Source organism: Macaca mulatta, chromosome 1 (assembly GCF_049350105.2).
Source record: "Macaca mulatta isolate MMU2019108-1 chromosome 1, T2T-MMU8v2.0, whole genome shotgun sequence".
Lineage (NCBI taxonomy): Eukaryota > Metazoa > Chordata > Mammalia > Primates > Cercopithecidae > Macaca > Macaca mulatta.
Window position 1 is genome coordinate 121,261,407 of NC_133406.1, and position 17,414 is coordinate 121,278,820.

The window sequence follows — 17,414 nt, forward strand, 5'->3', positions numbered from 1 at the left end:
AGGTAACCCATAAAGTGGGAGCAAATATTCACAGTACATATATCTGGCAAGGCTTTTATCCAGCTGTATAAAAAACTCTTATCTCAGTAATAAGGAGAGAAACTAATTTTTTTTCTTTTTTCTTTTTTTTTCTGAGATGGAGTCTTGCTCTGCATCCAGGCTGGAGAACAGTGGCGGGATTTCGGCTCACTGAAACCTCCGCCTCCCGAGTTCAAACAATCCTCCTGCCTCGGCCTCCAGAGTAACTGGGGTTACAGGCGCCCACAACCATGCCTGGCTAATTTTTGTATTGTTAGTAGAGATAGGGTTTCACCATGTTGACCAGGCTGGTCTTGAACTTCTGACCTCAAGTGATCCTCCTGCCTCAGCCTCCCAAACTGCTGGGATTACAGGCATGAGGCACCGTGCCCAGCCATGCTAATATTTTAAATATTCACTATATTTGAGTAGACATTTCACAAACAAAGATAACAAATGGCACAGTGGCTCACGCCTGTAATCCCAGCACTTTGGGAGGCCGAGGCAGGTGGATCATGAGGTCAGGAGTTCAAGACCAGCCTGACCAATATGGTGAAACCGTGTCTCTACTAAAAACACAAAATTTAACCGGACTTGGTGGTGCACACTGTAGTCCCAGCTACTCGGGAGGCTGAGGCAGGAGAATCACTTGAGCCCAGGAGGCGGAGGTTTCAGTTAGCCGAGATCGTGCCACTGACTCCAGCCTGGGTGACAGTGCAAGACTCCATCTCAAAAATAATAATAATAATAGTAACAAATGGCTAATAAGCACATGAAAAGTTCAACATCATAGTCATCAGAAAAAAAACCATAGTAAGATACCAGTTCACCCACTTGGATGACCAAACTTAAAAATACTGTTAATACTATGCTTTGATAAAGTATGCTGAGAAACTGGGATTTTACATTGCTAATAACATTGCTAGTACCACTATATTTTACATTGCTAGTAACACTATAAAATGATAAATCTACCTTAGAGAACAGTTTGTCAAAGTTAAACGTATACTTACCACATGACCCAGCAATTCTACTCCTAGGTATTTACCCAAAAGACTTTACCAATAATCTACAAAAAGACTTGTACAAAACATGCTGAGTATTAAAGCCAAGCATAAGGGTTTATGTTATATAATTTCATTTAAGTGATATAGAATAAGCCAAACCAATCCACAGTAACAAAACTGATCAGTGGTTTCCAAGAGCAAAGGGTACAAAGGGACATGAGAGATCTTTTTCGGGGGAATTGAAATTTTTCTGTATCTTGATTGGTGTGTTGGTTACACATGTGTATAGATTTGTCAGAATTCATTGAACTGAACAGCTAAAACGAGTGCATCTTATTGTTTATAAAGTATGCCTCACTAGGCTTGATTTACTATATATAAATATATATATTTAGTCTATATATAATATATATATAGTCTATAGTCTTAAGTCTACAAATATATAGACTATATATATGGACTAAATATATACTAAAAATATATAATGTTTAAATGAATAGGCTTGTAGGATGTTGTTATATGAACCAAAAGAAAGAAGGAAAGCCCATGGAACTGTGTAGTGTAGGGAACACTGCAGGTAGTTTAGTGCAGCTAAAAAATTGGTATGAGCGAGGCGTGGTGGCTCATGCCTGTAATCCCAGCACTTTGGGAGGCCAAGGCAGGCAGATCACTTGAGCTCAGGAGTTCAAGACCAGCCTGGGCTACATGGCAAAACCCTGTCTGTATTAAAATTACAAAAAAAAAAAAAAACTTAACCAGGCGTGGTGGCACTTGCCTATAATCCCAGCTACTTGGTGGGGCTGAGGCAGGAGAATCGCTTGAGCCTGGGAGGTCCAGGCTGCAGTGAGCCGAGGTCACACCACTGCACTCCAGCCTGGGCAACAGAGAAACAGAGAGAGAGAGACCCGTCTCAAAAAAAAAAAAAAAAAAAAAAAAAAAAGTTACAGTATGAGATTTTCATCTGATCTTTGAATCATGGATTCACAATGCAGCCAAGAAACAGCCTGCTCAGAGGTTTATTCCGCAAACTAATTATTTGATTTGTTGATGTATCATGTTCCCTATACTGATAGTTCCTTTGTTTTAGTTATCAACTGCTTTTCTTTAATCCCCCAAAATTCTCCTCCAATCCATAACTGTCAGCTATTTCCTTTCAGATTTTCTTTCTCCTTTCAGATTTTCCTTCCTTCCTTCCTTCCTTCCTTCCTTCCTTCCTTCCTTCCTTCCTTCCTTCCTTCCTTCCTTCTTTCCTTTCTTCCTTCCTTCCTCCCTCCCTCCCTCCCCCGCCTCCTCCTCCTCCTCCTTCTTCTTCTCCCTTTCTCCCTCTCTCCCTCTCTCCCTCCCTCCCTCCCTCCCTTCCTCCCTTCCTCCCTTCCTCCCTTCTTCCCTCCCTTCCTTCCTTCCTTCCTTCCTTCCTTCCTTCCTTCCTTCCTTCCTTCCTTCCTTCCTTCCTTCCTTCCTTCCTGTTTTTCTTGCCTTTCTTGCCTTTCTTCTCTGCTTTTTTTTTTGGGGGGGGGAGAGGGGAACAGAATCTCCCTCTATTGCGGAGGCTGGACTACAGTGGCATGATCTCGACTCACTACGACCTCCGCCTCCTGGGTTCAAGTGACTCTTGTGCCTCAGCCTCCCAAGTAGCTGGGACTATAGGTGCGTGCCACCATGTCCAGCTAACCTTTTTGTACCACCATGCCTGACTAGCTATTTTGTATTTTCAGTAGAGATGGGGTTTTGCCATGCTGGCCAGGCTGGTCTTGAACTCCTGACCTCAAATAGTCCACCTGCCTTGGTTTCCTGAAGTGCTGGGATTACAGGCGTGAGCCACCATGCCCGGCCACCTCTCAGATTTTTTTCAGCCATTTTGTTTCTCTCTAATTGTAGATTTGTATTTCCAGCTATCTTCTAGACATCTCTATGTGACTATCTTCAAAGTCTCAAGTTCAGCGTATCTGAAACCGGACCTTTCTTTTTTGCCTCAAACCAGCCCTTCCATCTGACTTTTAAAAACAATTTGTTGAAACAAAAGTCACATAACATGAAATTTGCCATTTTTTCCAACTTGAGAAATATGTTTCATCTATATTTTTACATAGCTTTTTAAAAATTTTTGAAATTTATAAAACACACATTAAATTTATCATCTTAACCATTTATAAGTATATAGTTCTGTAATGTATATTCACATTGTTGAACAACCAATCTCCAGAACTTTTTCATCTTGCAAAACTGAAAATTCTATACCCATTAAACAATAACTCATTCCCCTCTTTCTCCGCCCAGTTCCTGGCAACTCCCACTTTACCTTTTGTTTCTATAAGTTTGACTACTCAAATGTATACCTCATACAGATAAATCATACAATATTGGTCTTTTTGTGGCTGGCTTATTTCATTTAGTATAATGTCCTCCAGGTTCACTCATATTGTAGCATGTGTCAGAATTTTCTTACTTTATAAGGCTGAATGATGTTACATCGTATGTTTTTGTCACATTTCATTTATCTAGTCATCTTATAATGGACATTTGGGCTGCTTTCATCTTTCAGCTATTGTGAATGATGCCGTTACGGGCATGAGTGTACAAATATTCTTTGAGACCCTGCTTTCAATTCTTATGTATATATACGAGAAACGGAACTGCTGAATCATATGGTAATTCTATTTTTAATTTTCTGAGGGATCACTATGCTATTTTCCATAGCAGCTGCACCATTTTACATTCCAATCAACAGTGTACAAGAGTTCTAGTTACTCCATATCGTCACCACACTTACTATTTTCTGGGAGCTTTATATATATGTGTGTGTGTGTGTGTGTGTGTGTGTATATATATATATATATCAACCATCCTAGTGGATATGAGGTAATATCACATTATGGTTTTTATTTGCATTTCCCTAATTATTAGTAAGATTGGGCATCTCTTTCATGTGTTTGTTGGCCATTTGTGTATGTTCTTTGGAGAAATGTCTATTCAAATCCTTTGCCCATTTTTCAATCGAGTTTATGTTCTGTTTTGTTTTTGCTGTTGATTTGTAGGAGTCCTTTATTTTAAATTTTTAATTTAATAATAATTATTGTTTTATTTAATAATTTATAATTAAATAAATTATAAATAATTTATTTAATATTATTAAATATTTAATCATTATTATTATTATTTGATATGGGGTATCTCTCTGTTGCTCAGGCTGGAGTGCAGTGGTGTTATCATAGCTCACTGCAGTCTTGACCACCCGGGTTCAAGCCATCCTTCTGCCTCAGCCTCCTGAGTAGCTGGGACTACAGGTACATGCCTCTATGCCTAGCTAATTAAAAAAAAAAATTGGTGGGGGGTGATAGATATGGGGCCTTCTTGTGTTGCCTAGGCTAGTCTTAAATTCCTGGGCTGAAACAATCCTCCTGCCTTGGCCTCCCAAGTGCTGGCATTAGTGGGTTGAGCCACCACGCCTGGCCTTAAGTGTTCTTTGTATAATCTGGATGTTAACTGCTTGTCAGACATATGATTTGCAAATATTTTTCTCCCATTTTATAGGTTGCCTTTTTACTCTGTTGATTGGGTCTCTTGATGGAGAGAAGTTTTAAATTTTGATGTAGCTCAAAAAACCTTTATTATTTTGTTGGACCTAAGTTCCTGGGGCTATCAAATATATCCACATAGAAGTTTTAAATAAAATCTTACTGAAAAGATAGGTTTGATAAAATATCAACTGTCTGCCATCAAGTTCTCTACAGGTCAGTTCTCTTATTTTTTGTCATGGTAGCTAATTTGGGGGATGTACTAGTGGTAGATTATTATTGTTCCCGATTATTCATTTTTATTTCTTGTAAGAGCAGAGATTATCAAACTTTCTGTGAAAGGATAGACAGTAAACATGTTAGACTTTGCAGGCAACACGTAGTCTCTATCGCCACTGCCATTGCTCCTATCTCTTCCCTGTTTTCTTTTTCTATTTCTTCCTCTCCTCTTTCTCCTCCTCCTCCTCCTCCATTTTTCCTCTTCTTTTTTTAAAAAAAATTTTTGATTACTCTTATGAAATGCAAACACCATTCTCAGCGCGTGGGTGGAACAGAAACAGTCCACAGGCCAGATTTGGCCTGGGAGCAGTAGTTTGCTGACCCCTGCTTGGGAGGATTGTATGTCCTCGCCCACTGCCTTGTGAATTCTCCTGTGGGAGAGGCATCTCTTTCTACCCCACTGATGTTGGACTTGTCCATGTGGTTTACTTTAGCCAGTGGAAAGTGAGTGGGCATGATGTACACCATGTCCAGGAAGAATCTTTAAGAGCCATTGCCTGTTTGCTCTAGCTCTCTTGCTCTTTTTCCTTCTGACATGAGAACAGAATGTTCAGATAGGGGCTATTTGTTCAATTTGGATCCTGAAATGAAAAGATCTATAAAGCAGAATTAGAGCCAATCTATAGGTACCAATATGTCATGTGAAAGAGGAAAAAACAATTTCTGTAAGCCACTTAAATTTGGGGGCTGTCTGTTACGCTGTATAGCCTAGCATGATCCGATGAATATATTGTTACAGGCAAACACACACACAAGCACAATAGGCAATAGAATTTACATAGAGGTGAGTTTTAAGTCAAGAATAGCCTGACAGAAGCTGCTTATTTAACTTTGGAAGTATTAGATTAAGAAAAAGTATACAGAACTCCAAATGTGTACGGACAGATTTATTGGCATAGTACTGAGAAGAGGAAGACCAGTTGAAGAGAGTGAGCTTATACAGAGATTCTTTAATTGAAATCAGAACTCCAAAGTTCCTCTTAAGGGGATTTGTCATGGGGATAATAAGAGTCTACTAAAAATAACTCAGCATAAATTGCTAGTTTCCAAGAGGAAGCAATAAATGAGAATTTCTGAGTCTAAATAGTCATCCAAGTGTCCTAAGTAAAACGTACAGGACCCAATTCCTAGGAAGATAACATTTACATGTGAAAAAGTAAAATCTTAAGGGACACAGAGATTTGATCCAGGATTTACTGAGCCAGCTAATTGCTTGAATCAGTTGATTGATACCTAGCAGATATATCTTTCAGAATCATGCTGTCTATCCTGCACTCTTTCTGTTAAATATTTTTGAAATTTAAAAAATATTAAAAATTATCCCATCTCAAAAACTTTAAAAATACAGCGAGGGCTGGTGGCTCACACCTATAATCCCAGCACTTTGGGAGGCTGAGGCGGGTGGATCATTTGAGGTCAGGAGTTTAAGACCAGCCTGGCCAACATGGTGAAACTCCATCTCTACTAAAAATACAAAAATTAGCTGGATGGTAGTGGCATCCGTCTGTAATCCCAGCTACTTAGGAGGGTGAGGCAGGAGAATGCTTGAGCCTGGGAAGCTGGAGGTTGCAAATCGCACCACTACATTCTAGCCTGGGTGACAGAGTGAGACCTTGTCTCAGAAAAAAAACAAAAAAAAATTACAGCGAGATACCATCTCTTATCAGTCTGAATAGCTATTGTTAAAATGTCAAAAAATAACAGATGTGGGCCAGGTTGTGGAGTAAAGGGAACACTTATACACTGTTGACAGGAGTATAAATTAGTTCAACCATTTTGGAAAGTAGTATGGCAATTCCTCAAAGAGCTAAAAACAGAACTACCATTCGACCCAGTAATCTCATTACTAGATATATACCCAAAGGAATGTAAATCATTCTACCATAAAGATACATGCACACGTATATTCATTGCAACACTATGCACAATAAGAAAGACAGAATCAACCTAAATGCCCATCAATGGCACAGTAAAGAAAATGTGGTATATATACTACATTTTACCATGGATTACTGTGCAGACATAAAAAAAAAAATACTAAGATCATTTTCTTTGCAGGAACATGGATGGAGCTGGAGGCCATTATCCTTAGCAAACTAACACAGGAACAGACAACCAAATACCACATATTCTCACTTATAAGTGGGAGCTAAATGATGAGAACACATGGACACATAAAGGGGAACAACAGACACTGGGGCCTACTGGAAGGTGTAGAATGGGAGGAGGGAGGGGGCAGAAAAATAACTAATAGGTACTAGGCTTAGTACCTGGGTGATAAAATAATCTGTACAACAAACCCCTGTGACATGAGTTTACCTCTATAACAAACCTGCACATATACCCCTCAACCTAAAATAAAGTTAAAAAAAAAAAAGCAAAATACAGAAAATGGTAAAACATCCATATTCCCAATAGCAAAAATGAATATTAATTATTTTGTCATATTTGTTTCAACTTTTTTATATTAAAAACATTATCGATGAAGTTGAGAGTTCCTTCAATTCTTTCCCTTCCTATTCCCTTTACCCGTCCTGATTGCGTCCCTTTATTCTCAGGCAACCAAAATCTTGGATTTGGTGTCAGTCTAGCCCATTTTTTATACTTGCTTTCATGTGTAATTCGCTGAACAGTATATAGTATTTTTGTTTGTATGGTTTTTTAAAATTTTTTTCATAGTTGGTATAATAGTAGAGTACTTTTTTGCAGTTTTGTTTTTTTTTTCACACACTAGTATGTTTTTGTTATCTATTCGTGTTTATTCATTTAAATCTAGCTCACTTATTTGTTGTACAATATGCAACTATATACATATGCCACATGTTTAGACATTTCTCTATAAATGTCTAATGTTTAATTTTATGCATACATTCATTAAATATTTATTGAGTACTTACCATGCCCTACGTACTATAGCATGATATATTAGTGAATATATGAGAGAAAAATCTTTGCTACCATACTACTTATGTTCTATTGGAGTAATATAAAATAAATACATAAGCCAAACATAAAGTATATTAGAAGGTGATAAGTGATATGGAAAAAGATTAAGGAGAATTGGGAGTGGGATTGAGGGGAACAGACTCAATCAGTGTAGTTTGGGTAAGCCCCCTTGGTAAGATGATATTAGAGCAAAAACAAGGTGAGGGAGTTAGCCAGTGAATATCTAGGGAGTCAGTGATTATCTAAGGAAGACAATTCCTATCAGAGAAAAGCCAGTGCAAGCCCTTAATGTAAGAGTGTAATTTGGTGTTTTCTGGGAACACCAGAAGGCCAGCATGGCTGGAGAAGGAGGGACAAAGGAGATAGGAGTAGGATTTGAATCACAGAGGTTACAGAGTTGAAACGGAGATGACTGTGCCTCATCTTATAGGCTGTTATGAGGACTCTGGCTTTTACTCTGAAAAAATGAAAAGTACATGAAAGATTTTGAGTAGAGGAACGATGTGATCTATGTTGTGGAGGGGTCACTTAGGCCGGTATGTTAAAAATAGACTGTAGGGAGCTAGAGTGGAAGCAGGGAGATGAGTTAGGAAGTTACCACAGTGCTCTGGGGAGGGTTGATGGTGTCTCACACTGGAGTGCTAGCAACAGATGTGGTGAAAAGTGGTGAGACTGAATATATGTTGAAGATAGAGGCAACAAGATTTGCTGATGGATTATATACAGAGTGTGAGAGAGTACGAGGAGTGAAGAATGATGCCAAGGTTTTTGCCTAAGCAACTGCAAAGTTGTCCCATCCACAGAGATGGGACATCTGTGAATAGAGCAGATTTGGGATGGAGGATCAGGAGTTATTTTGGATGTGTTGAGCTTGAGAACCTGTTAGATATCCAGATAGAGAAGCTGAATAGGTAGCTGGATATGAGTCTGGAGGTCATCAGCAAGGTCTGACTGGAGTTATAAATTCAGAAGGCATCAGCTATACAGATTTTACTTAAAGCAGTGAGATGAGATGATATTGCAAAGGGAATGGGTATAAAAAACAATAGAAGAAACAAAGACTGAAACCTGGGTGTCAGCAATTAAAAAGTCAGGTTAAACAGGAGGAACCAGCAAAAGGAGACTGAAAAGAGAAACTATTGAAATAGGGAGAAAACATACCAAAATGTAATATCTAGGGGAGCCAAAAAGAAAATGTATCAAGGTAGAGGAGGTAATTAGTTGTGGCAAGGACTGCTGAAAATGTCAAGTAAGATGATTACTTCACCTTAACCATTAGCATTGATGACAGTGGTGAGTAGTTTTAGTGGAGTGGTGGAGGTGAAACCTATTGGAATGGGTTTAAGTGAGAATTGGGTTGGAGGATGTGGTCTCATCAAACACAGTGGCAGCTCTGATACCTTTACCTTTCTTCAATTATGGGAACCCATTCTCCCCCTTAACCATGTTGAAAGGAACTGGAGTTAGCGTTGATTTGGGGGCTACCTACTGCTGTGTGGAGTGATTTTTTTTTCATTCTATTTTCTAATTCTTTCTTCAGCTATATACACTCTAATATTAATCATATCTATTGAGTTTTCTGTTTCATGACTCCAACCTTTATATTCACATTTTCGATTTTTAAGGTAAGCTTTATATTAGGTCTAACAAACCTACAGAATAGTACAAAATCCTAAGCATATACAGATCAATCTATTTTTATAAACTGAACACACCTATGTAACTAGCCCCCAGAATGCCCCTAATTCTTCTTCCTTATCACTATTACCCCTTACTCTCAAGATACCCCATTTATAGAGATTATATAAATGTGATTATGCAGTATATACTCCTCTCATTCAGTATATGTCGTCTGTCTTCTTTTATATGATGTTTGTGAGATTGATTCATGTTGATGCATGTAATTGTTCATTCATTGTCATTGATGTAGTATTCCATTGTATGAATATACCACAATTTATCTGTTTTACTTTATGTGGACATTTGGATTGTTCAGAATTTGGGGTTGTTACAATATGTTCTTGCACATATATTTTATGGAACATATACCCACATTTCTCGTGGATATATACCTAAAAATGGAATACTTAGGTCATAGGATATGTGAATATTGAGCATCAGTGGATACTGTCAGTTTTCCAAAGTTGGTGTAACAATTTACATTCCTACAGCTGTGTGTGAGAGTAAGTGTTCCATTTACTCAACATCCTTGCCATACTTGATGCTGTTGGGTTCTTCACTTTAATCGTTCTGATGAATCTGTATTGGTATTGTACTGTGGCTTTAATTTGCATTTAATGCATGTAATTTGCATTTTCTGATGATTTCTGAAGCTGAATATTTTCCGATATATTAATTTGTTATTTGGAGATCTTATTTTGTGTGAATTACTTATTCCTATTTTTGGCTAATTTTATAGGTTTATCTACTTACTTGTTATAAATTCATAGGAGTCCTTCACGTATTCTGTGTACCGATATATTCTGTGTAGGTATTGCAGGTATCTTCTCCCAGTCTGTGGCTTGCTTATTCACCCTATGGTGAATTTTGATAAGGAAAAGTCCTTAATTTTAATGTAGTTTAATCTACCAAGATTTTCTGCTTTATGTTTAGCGCTTTTTTGGATCCTATTAAAGTCCTTGCTGACCAAAGGAAATTTAAAATGCAGTCAACTGATTTAACTTTTTTCTACAAATCTTTTAAATATCCATTATTACTTGGGCAGAATATTTTAGGCTACTGTAAAGAATATCAGTTTCCCCAAGAGTATAATTTATGTATCACTTGTCTCCTTTCATTCACAAAAATATCCACAAAATATCAATTCAAGTCTCATATAACTCCACTCCATAAGGCCTTTTTTGTTCCTTCTTATCACACCCAGAAATTCTCTTGAGTATATTTCTTACCTCATTTATTTCTAATCACCCTGTCTTCTATTTTCGGAGATAACAGAGCCTGTTAGATGTGGATTCCTCTAAAACTTTCTGTCCTCCACTCTGAACTCACAGGATATGTCCTCATCTGTCTTCACTGCCCCCATCTCTCCTTTCAGTGGAAGATATGGAAGATATTTCATCATCCATTATTTTACCTCTGTTGGGTATCATTCCTCTTCCTCCTTCAGAAATATCGTTCTTTGAATTATCCCCTTTCCTGAATCTTTAGTGGCTCTCCCTCTGCTCAGTACATCGACAGTGTGTTATCCCAATTTAGAAAACAAAACAAAATGCTTATTTTCTAACTCCTATCAGTTATCCCATCTTAATCCTTCCTTGAAAAACAAATGTCTTACACATATGATTAACGTGCATAATACTAAACATACCCCACACAATTCGTGCATATAAAACTAGGGAAATCTCAATAGGGTGGAGGGATGGCATCAAATTCAGAATTTTCTTGTTGTTGAAACAGGAAAGGTTCCCTTGTCCCCCTGGCAGGATGTGTGACAGGGGAAGTGGCTCAGAGTGGCTCGCAGTGCCTCGCTGCTCACACCTCTGGAGGAGCGTACAGATGGGCAGGCTGTGGGGCTCTGACCCCATGGCAGTGTCTAGGGGTGAATGTTTATTGCTGAAGCCCCAGTGGGCGTGTATTACAGGGTACTCTTTTAGTTTAGCCATCTGTAAAGGGCTTGTGTTAGCTCAATTAGACCCCTGCCTTATTGCAAGGACAGAGGGCTTTCTGTATCCCTGAGTTCCTTGGTGTACCGGAAGAATTGGATCACATGTGGGCTTGGAGAATGAGTGCAGGGTTTTATCGAGTGGAAGTAGCTCTCGGCAGATGGGGGAGCCAGAAGGGAGATGGTTTTCCCCTGGAGTTGGGCCGCTTTCCCCTGGGTGGCCAGGGTTCTCCTCCCACTGCCCCAGACAAACTCCATGTCGTTCCGCCCGTCAGTGGCCTGCTGGTGTGCAGGTGCCTGTCGAGCCCCCTATGTTTCATGTGTTCCTCCACTGATGTGCTCCCCTTTATGTCCAGCCGCCTGTGTGTCTGCCTGCTAAGGTCTCAGGGTTTTTTGTTGGTTTGTTGTGTGTTTGTTTGTTTTGAGACAGAGTCTCGCTCTGTTGTCCACACTGGAGTGCAATGGCACGGTCTCCGTGATCTCTGCTCACTGCAGCCTTTGCCTCCCGGATTCAAGCGATTCTCCCGCTTCAGCCTCCCGAGTAGCTGGGATTACAGGCACCTGCCATCATGCCCAGCTAATATTTGTATTTTTAGTAGAGATAGGGTTTTGCCATGTTGGTCAGACTGGTCTTGAACTCCTGATGTCAGGTGATCTGCCCACCTCAGCCTCCCAAAGTGTTGGGATTACAGGCATGAGCCGTCGGTCCTGTCCAGGTCTTGGGGTTTTTATAGGCACAGGATGAGGGTGTGATTGACCAGGGTGGAGTCTTGGAAAATACAACATTTGGGCAGGAAAACAAAAATGTTTCTCCTCATCTAGGTCCATGGGCACAGGTCCGGGGGTGGAGCCCTAGACCATGCCCTGCCCCTCTTTTGTACCATTTAAAGGGACCACGACCTTCCCTTCCCCACTTCTGTATCATTGTGATATTAAGCTGTAGTTATGCATGATGTTGCCATTGAGGGAAAGTGGGTTAAGGGCATATGGGATCACTCTGTATTATTTCTTACAACTGTATGTGAATGTACACTTATCTTAAAATTAAAAGTTAAAACAGAAGTATTTCTAAAAATTAGAATAATAAGAGCCACCATTTATTGAGTGGTTACTATGTGCTAGGTTCTGTTTACATACTATCAGGGGGACATTATTGTTAACCTCATCTTCTAGAGGAGAAAACTGAGACGCAAAGAGATTAAATCACTCACACAGAGTCACTCAGCAACTAAGTGGCAGAACTTGCATTCAGATCCAGGCAACCTCACTCCAAAGACAGAACTCTTAACTACTTTGCAATCCTTATTGCGTATCTGTCTTTATATCTTGCCTTCTAGTCTCACTTGTCAGCCCACTGCAATTTACCTTTCATCCCAATCACTCCCCTGAAACTGCTTTTGCCTCAATCACCAAGTCTGTTGCCAAACCTAATGGTCCCATTCTTTTTACAGCCTTTCCTATTGCCAACACATTCAACAAATATTTCCTGAGACATACAATGTACCAAGTTATGTTCTACAGCTGTAAAAAAGATAGGCAAAACAGCTACAACTGAAGAATGCACCTTTTAGAATTAGAGGTCTGAAATCTTCAGTTCTTTCTTGTTGTTTATGCTGCTGACTTGTTTATGGATGGTCAATAGGCGACTTTATTGTCCATGCCTTTGTTTTTCTGTGGCCAATCAGGTTATATAGCTAGTTTGTTTGTGGTTTTACAACATAAATGATAAAATATATTTAGATACCATTTTCCCTTTTTCCCCCAAATGGAAATCTGAACCTTTCCAAGCAATTGTCATGAATATGTACAAAGTAAGACAACCAAATCTGAAGTATCCTACTCTTCTTATATCATTATTAAAAATGAATTGTGAAAAATTAATTGCCATTGACCTTTTACCTACTTTTTCTGTGTGAGGATAATTTGAATTAATTTTATGCTCACTATTTTGGAAACACCAGGAAGATCTCTGCAGAATATTAAGTTTCATTCCATATGTCCAAATAAAAAGTTACTCCAAGGAAAATACTCAGCTTCATGGAGACCTGGTAGTAGCTTTTTGCATATCACCAAAGCTAAGCATTTGAATCAGAGTTAAAGAGGCGTCATCTTGTCTCTTTCCACATATCCATGGTTATCTGTGTTTTCATTCCTTTCTCCCAATTCAGTAAAGAGAAGAAAAAAATTCTCTCCCACTTCTTCATGCCAAAAAAACAGCTCTTGTTTTATTACTTCCAATGGGAATGTATTTTCCTTGGTGATTGGAAGCAACTCTAGTCCTCTTGCCTACATCCAGGGTTAGTTACTATTTAACTATTTGTTTACAGCAGCAGTTAGCAATTTGCATGGACAGTGTATCAATGTCACTGCCCTCAATGAAGCCCAAATGCCTCTTGGAAGAAAGATGACAGATTCAGCCCATGGACTTGCAAAACTTTAAAAGTGATTCCTTGTCAAACACGGGAAAAACAACTCTTCCCTCTCTATAACTTGAGGAAAGAAATGAGAAACCATCTTACAACAGATGGTGATTCCTTGCTAGTAAAACAGGCCTGGCTGATTCAGCTCCACTCCTTTATGTTCTTTTTGCAAAACCCACAAAGAACACATTTGGGGCCACTTTTCAGAGTTGGCAACAGTCTCTGTTTTTTAAGGAAATCATGTGGACATTAAAAAAAAAAAAAAAAAAAAAAAGCCACAGTTGATGAAGGGCTTGTAATCCCCAGAAAACAGAAACAGGATGCATAGGCCTTAAATTGTAGGTCATCAGGTTTGGTAACTTGATTAAATTTGGTTGAAACAAAAACAAATTTGGGGCTGGGTGCAGTGGCTCATGCCTGTAACCCCAGCACTTTGGGAGGCCAAGGTGGGTGGATCACGAGGTCAGGAGTTCAAGATAAGCCTGGCCAAGATACCCCATCTCTCCTAAAAAGACCAAAAAAAAAAAAAAAAAAAAAAGCCAGGCATGGTGATGGGTGCCTGTAATCCCAGCTACTTGGGAGGCTGAGGCAGATAACTGCTTGAACCCAGGAGGCAGAGGTTGCTGTGAGCTGAGATCGCGCCACTGCACTCCAGCCTGGGCAACAGAGTAAGACTCTGTCTCAAAGAAAAAAAAAAAAAAAGGAAAGTTGATATTTTCTTGTTGATTAGACTTCTTCTTAAAAAAAAAAAAAAAAGAAAATGAGGAAGAGAAAGATGAAAAAGAGGAGGAACTAGAAACTATAAAAATACTCTTTGGGGTGATGGAATGATAAGGCGATCTCTAATTTTCAAATTACCCTAGATCTAAAGAATTCAATCTTTAATGTTAAGTCCAGTTCCTTTTTTCACCACTTGTATATAAAGTACTATAGCTGCTTTGATATATTTAGAAGTTATTTAGAGAAGCTTAGAACCAGTGTGTGAGTGTGTGTGAGTGTGTGATAGAGAGAGAAAGAGAGAGAGAGAGTCTTCTTAATAAGCTTGGCTTTTTACAGATAGAACAGATGCCTCAGGACATCATGAAACTTTCTCGTTGAAGATGTTGAAGCAGAATCTGGTGTATTGTGGAGTAGACTTAAACACTAGATTAATACTCAAATCAGTTAGCTTGTATGATTTTTTCTTCACTGAAGAGTCTATCCATCATGAATCAGAACTAAGCCCCCTTCACCTGTTCTTATAATAACCTTGATTTGGGGTATTTTCAGACATTTAGGGTAATACTTACTATTTAGTTCTTATATGCAAGAAAACACTGGCCACCTTTACTAATGTCCTATTTTATTTCTTTAGGTGTCTGAACACACACAGTTAAGTTGGATCCTTTCCTGCATGGTCAGACTACCTCGATTACAACATTTACATCAGTGGAAGGTAAATGCCAGTAATCTGATTAATAAACAGACAATAAGCTATTTTTCCCTTCCTGTTTATTTTTCTGTTAGGTTCTGGGAATCCTGAGTTTACTCTCCTCCCTGGTCTGCTACTCACTAATGGTTGGAACATCATCTTTAACCTCCCTGCTTCAGAGTATGAAAAGGAAAATAAAAGGATTTTCCAAGATTCCTCCTGACTTAAAAATGATGTTAATCATTTTTATCTGTGTACAGTTGAATGAGCGTTACCTTTGGATAGACTTGGTAATGACTTTGAACAACCACATAGTTAATAAACAATCACAGATTCTTGATTACCGGACCCTGAAGTTGCCTCCCATTTCCACTGGAATTAACTGGCAGTAAGGAAATAATGTTTTTATTGCGGAGAGAAGAGACAACATATTATATTTAACAGTTAAACAAGTTGAGTCCAGGCAACAGTTCAAACCCACAGAATAATTAGGGCTATACTTTTTCTAAGACGTTCAACCAAGAAAGATAAATTGAATAATTCATAGTACTTTACTTCCATTTATTTTTGCAATTGGATAACCCCAGGGTAGGTAGCCCCCAACTACGTCAACACTAATTTCAATTTCAAGCTTCTTTTGAGCGTATTTTCAGGGCCATTGGTTTCCTCATAAGCTGGTCTTTAGAAGCCTTCACACATGCTACAGAAAGAAAAAGACAAAGCTTTAAAGTGACAGTTTCTAAATGCTATGATCTGAATGTGTCCCCCCAAAATTTATATGTTGAAACCTAACTCCCAAGATGACGGTATTAGGAGGTAGGGCCTTAGTAAGGTGATTAAATCATGAGGGTGGTGCCCTCATCAGTGAGATTAGTGCTCTTGTTAAAGAGGCCCGAGAGAGACCACCTGCTCCTGCCATCATCTGTGGACAGAGCTAGAAGTCACTGTCCATGAACAAGGTTCCTCACCAGACACTGACTTTGCCTTCATCTTGGACTTCTCAGCCTCCAGAACTATGAGAAGTAAATTTCTGTTGTTTATAAGCCACCTAGTTGGGTATTTTGTTATAACAGCCTGAGTGGACTAAGACACTTAATACCTAAGACGGAACTGGTAATGCTGCAGATTCCTTATTTGCCACGAATTAGAAACAGAGTTTCATAATGTTATCCGCCGTATTTTGGTTTTAGGCAATACTTTCCCCATAATATTCTACCATTAAGTGTAATGTTGAAATCCTTTTTATAGGAACTGAATACTAATCTAATAGGAACTATTCCCACTTTAAAACAGCATCTAAAGATCTCCTGATAGCACATTACTAGTGCATGTACTGATATTCTGGAAAAACCTTTCCATTAGTATATAATTGCTTGTTTGTAGGAAAAACATGAATTTCAAATCCCAGTCTTATCCTCAGGTATGTCACTGTTTTCTGTGGTCATTCCTTCATTAATACTAATTAAATACTAGTAATATCTTCTGTGAGTCTTACATCATATTAGGTGCTAGAGATAATAGCAGTCAATAAGAAGTAGCCCCCTTCATGAGGCTTATAGTCTGTTTGGGAAGAGACAATTAAATAAGTAATAAGAAAGTGTAAGAAGCGCTCTGAGGGCTGGATTCCAGTGCCATGGAGGATCTGATAAGGGCATCTAGCTTGGTTTCCATTGGGACAGCAAAAGGTAGAATAGTGGCACAGAAGGGTGGGGTGAGGGTTGCTGAGGTCAGGGTTATTTAGAGGATTAATCAGTAACATATATGTAAAACATCTGGAGCACATAATAGGCACTCAATAAATATTAATGCTCTCCACATTTTCCCTCTCCCTTGTAATTTCAAGGTCCATTACGCTAATATGAAAAGGCTATAAATTGGGATGGCAACTTTTAAAAATTGGGTTCTTTTCCAATTTGCACATTTCCAAATTAAACTTTCATTATCTTTACCTGGTGATAATTGTGAACTAGCCTTTATCATGAACTTTGTAATTAGGGGATGTAGTGAAGAGATTGTATGTTCAAACATTCAAATTTCGTTTGAATGGCCTAGAGCATTGGTTGCTATAAGCCAGAAACCACTTGAAGTATACTCAGAAAAGTTTGTAACTAAATTATGAAACACCAAAATTAAGATGACTAAAGAGAGAAGCTGTTGTGTTTTCAGATTGAGCCTTAAAAAGTGTGTCTGCACCTT

General features: G+C 38.7%; 1 protein-coding gene across 8 annotated transcripts in view; it reads left to right on the forward strand.

Moving 5' to 3' along the window:
• The window catches only part of WARS2 (tryptophanyl tRNA synthetase 2, mitochondrial), a 112,946-nt gene that overhangs the window by 84,891 nt on the left and 10,641 nt on the right, over positions 1-17,414 (forward strand). For all 8 annotated transcript variants that reach the window (XM_077987345.1, XM_077987346.1, XM_028829827.2 and 5 more), the window contains one exon: positions 15,162-15,242. In XM_077987345.1, the coding sequence (XP_077843471.1) occupies positions 15,162-15,242 (81 nt within the window). The remainder of the gene's footprint in view (positions 1-15,161; positions 15,243-17,414) is intronic.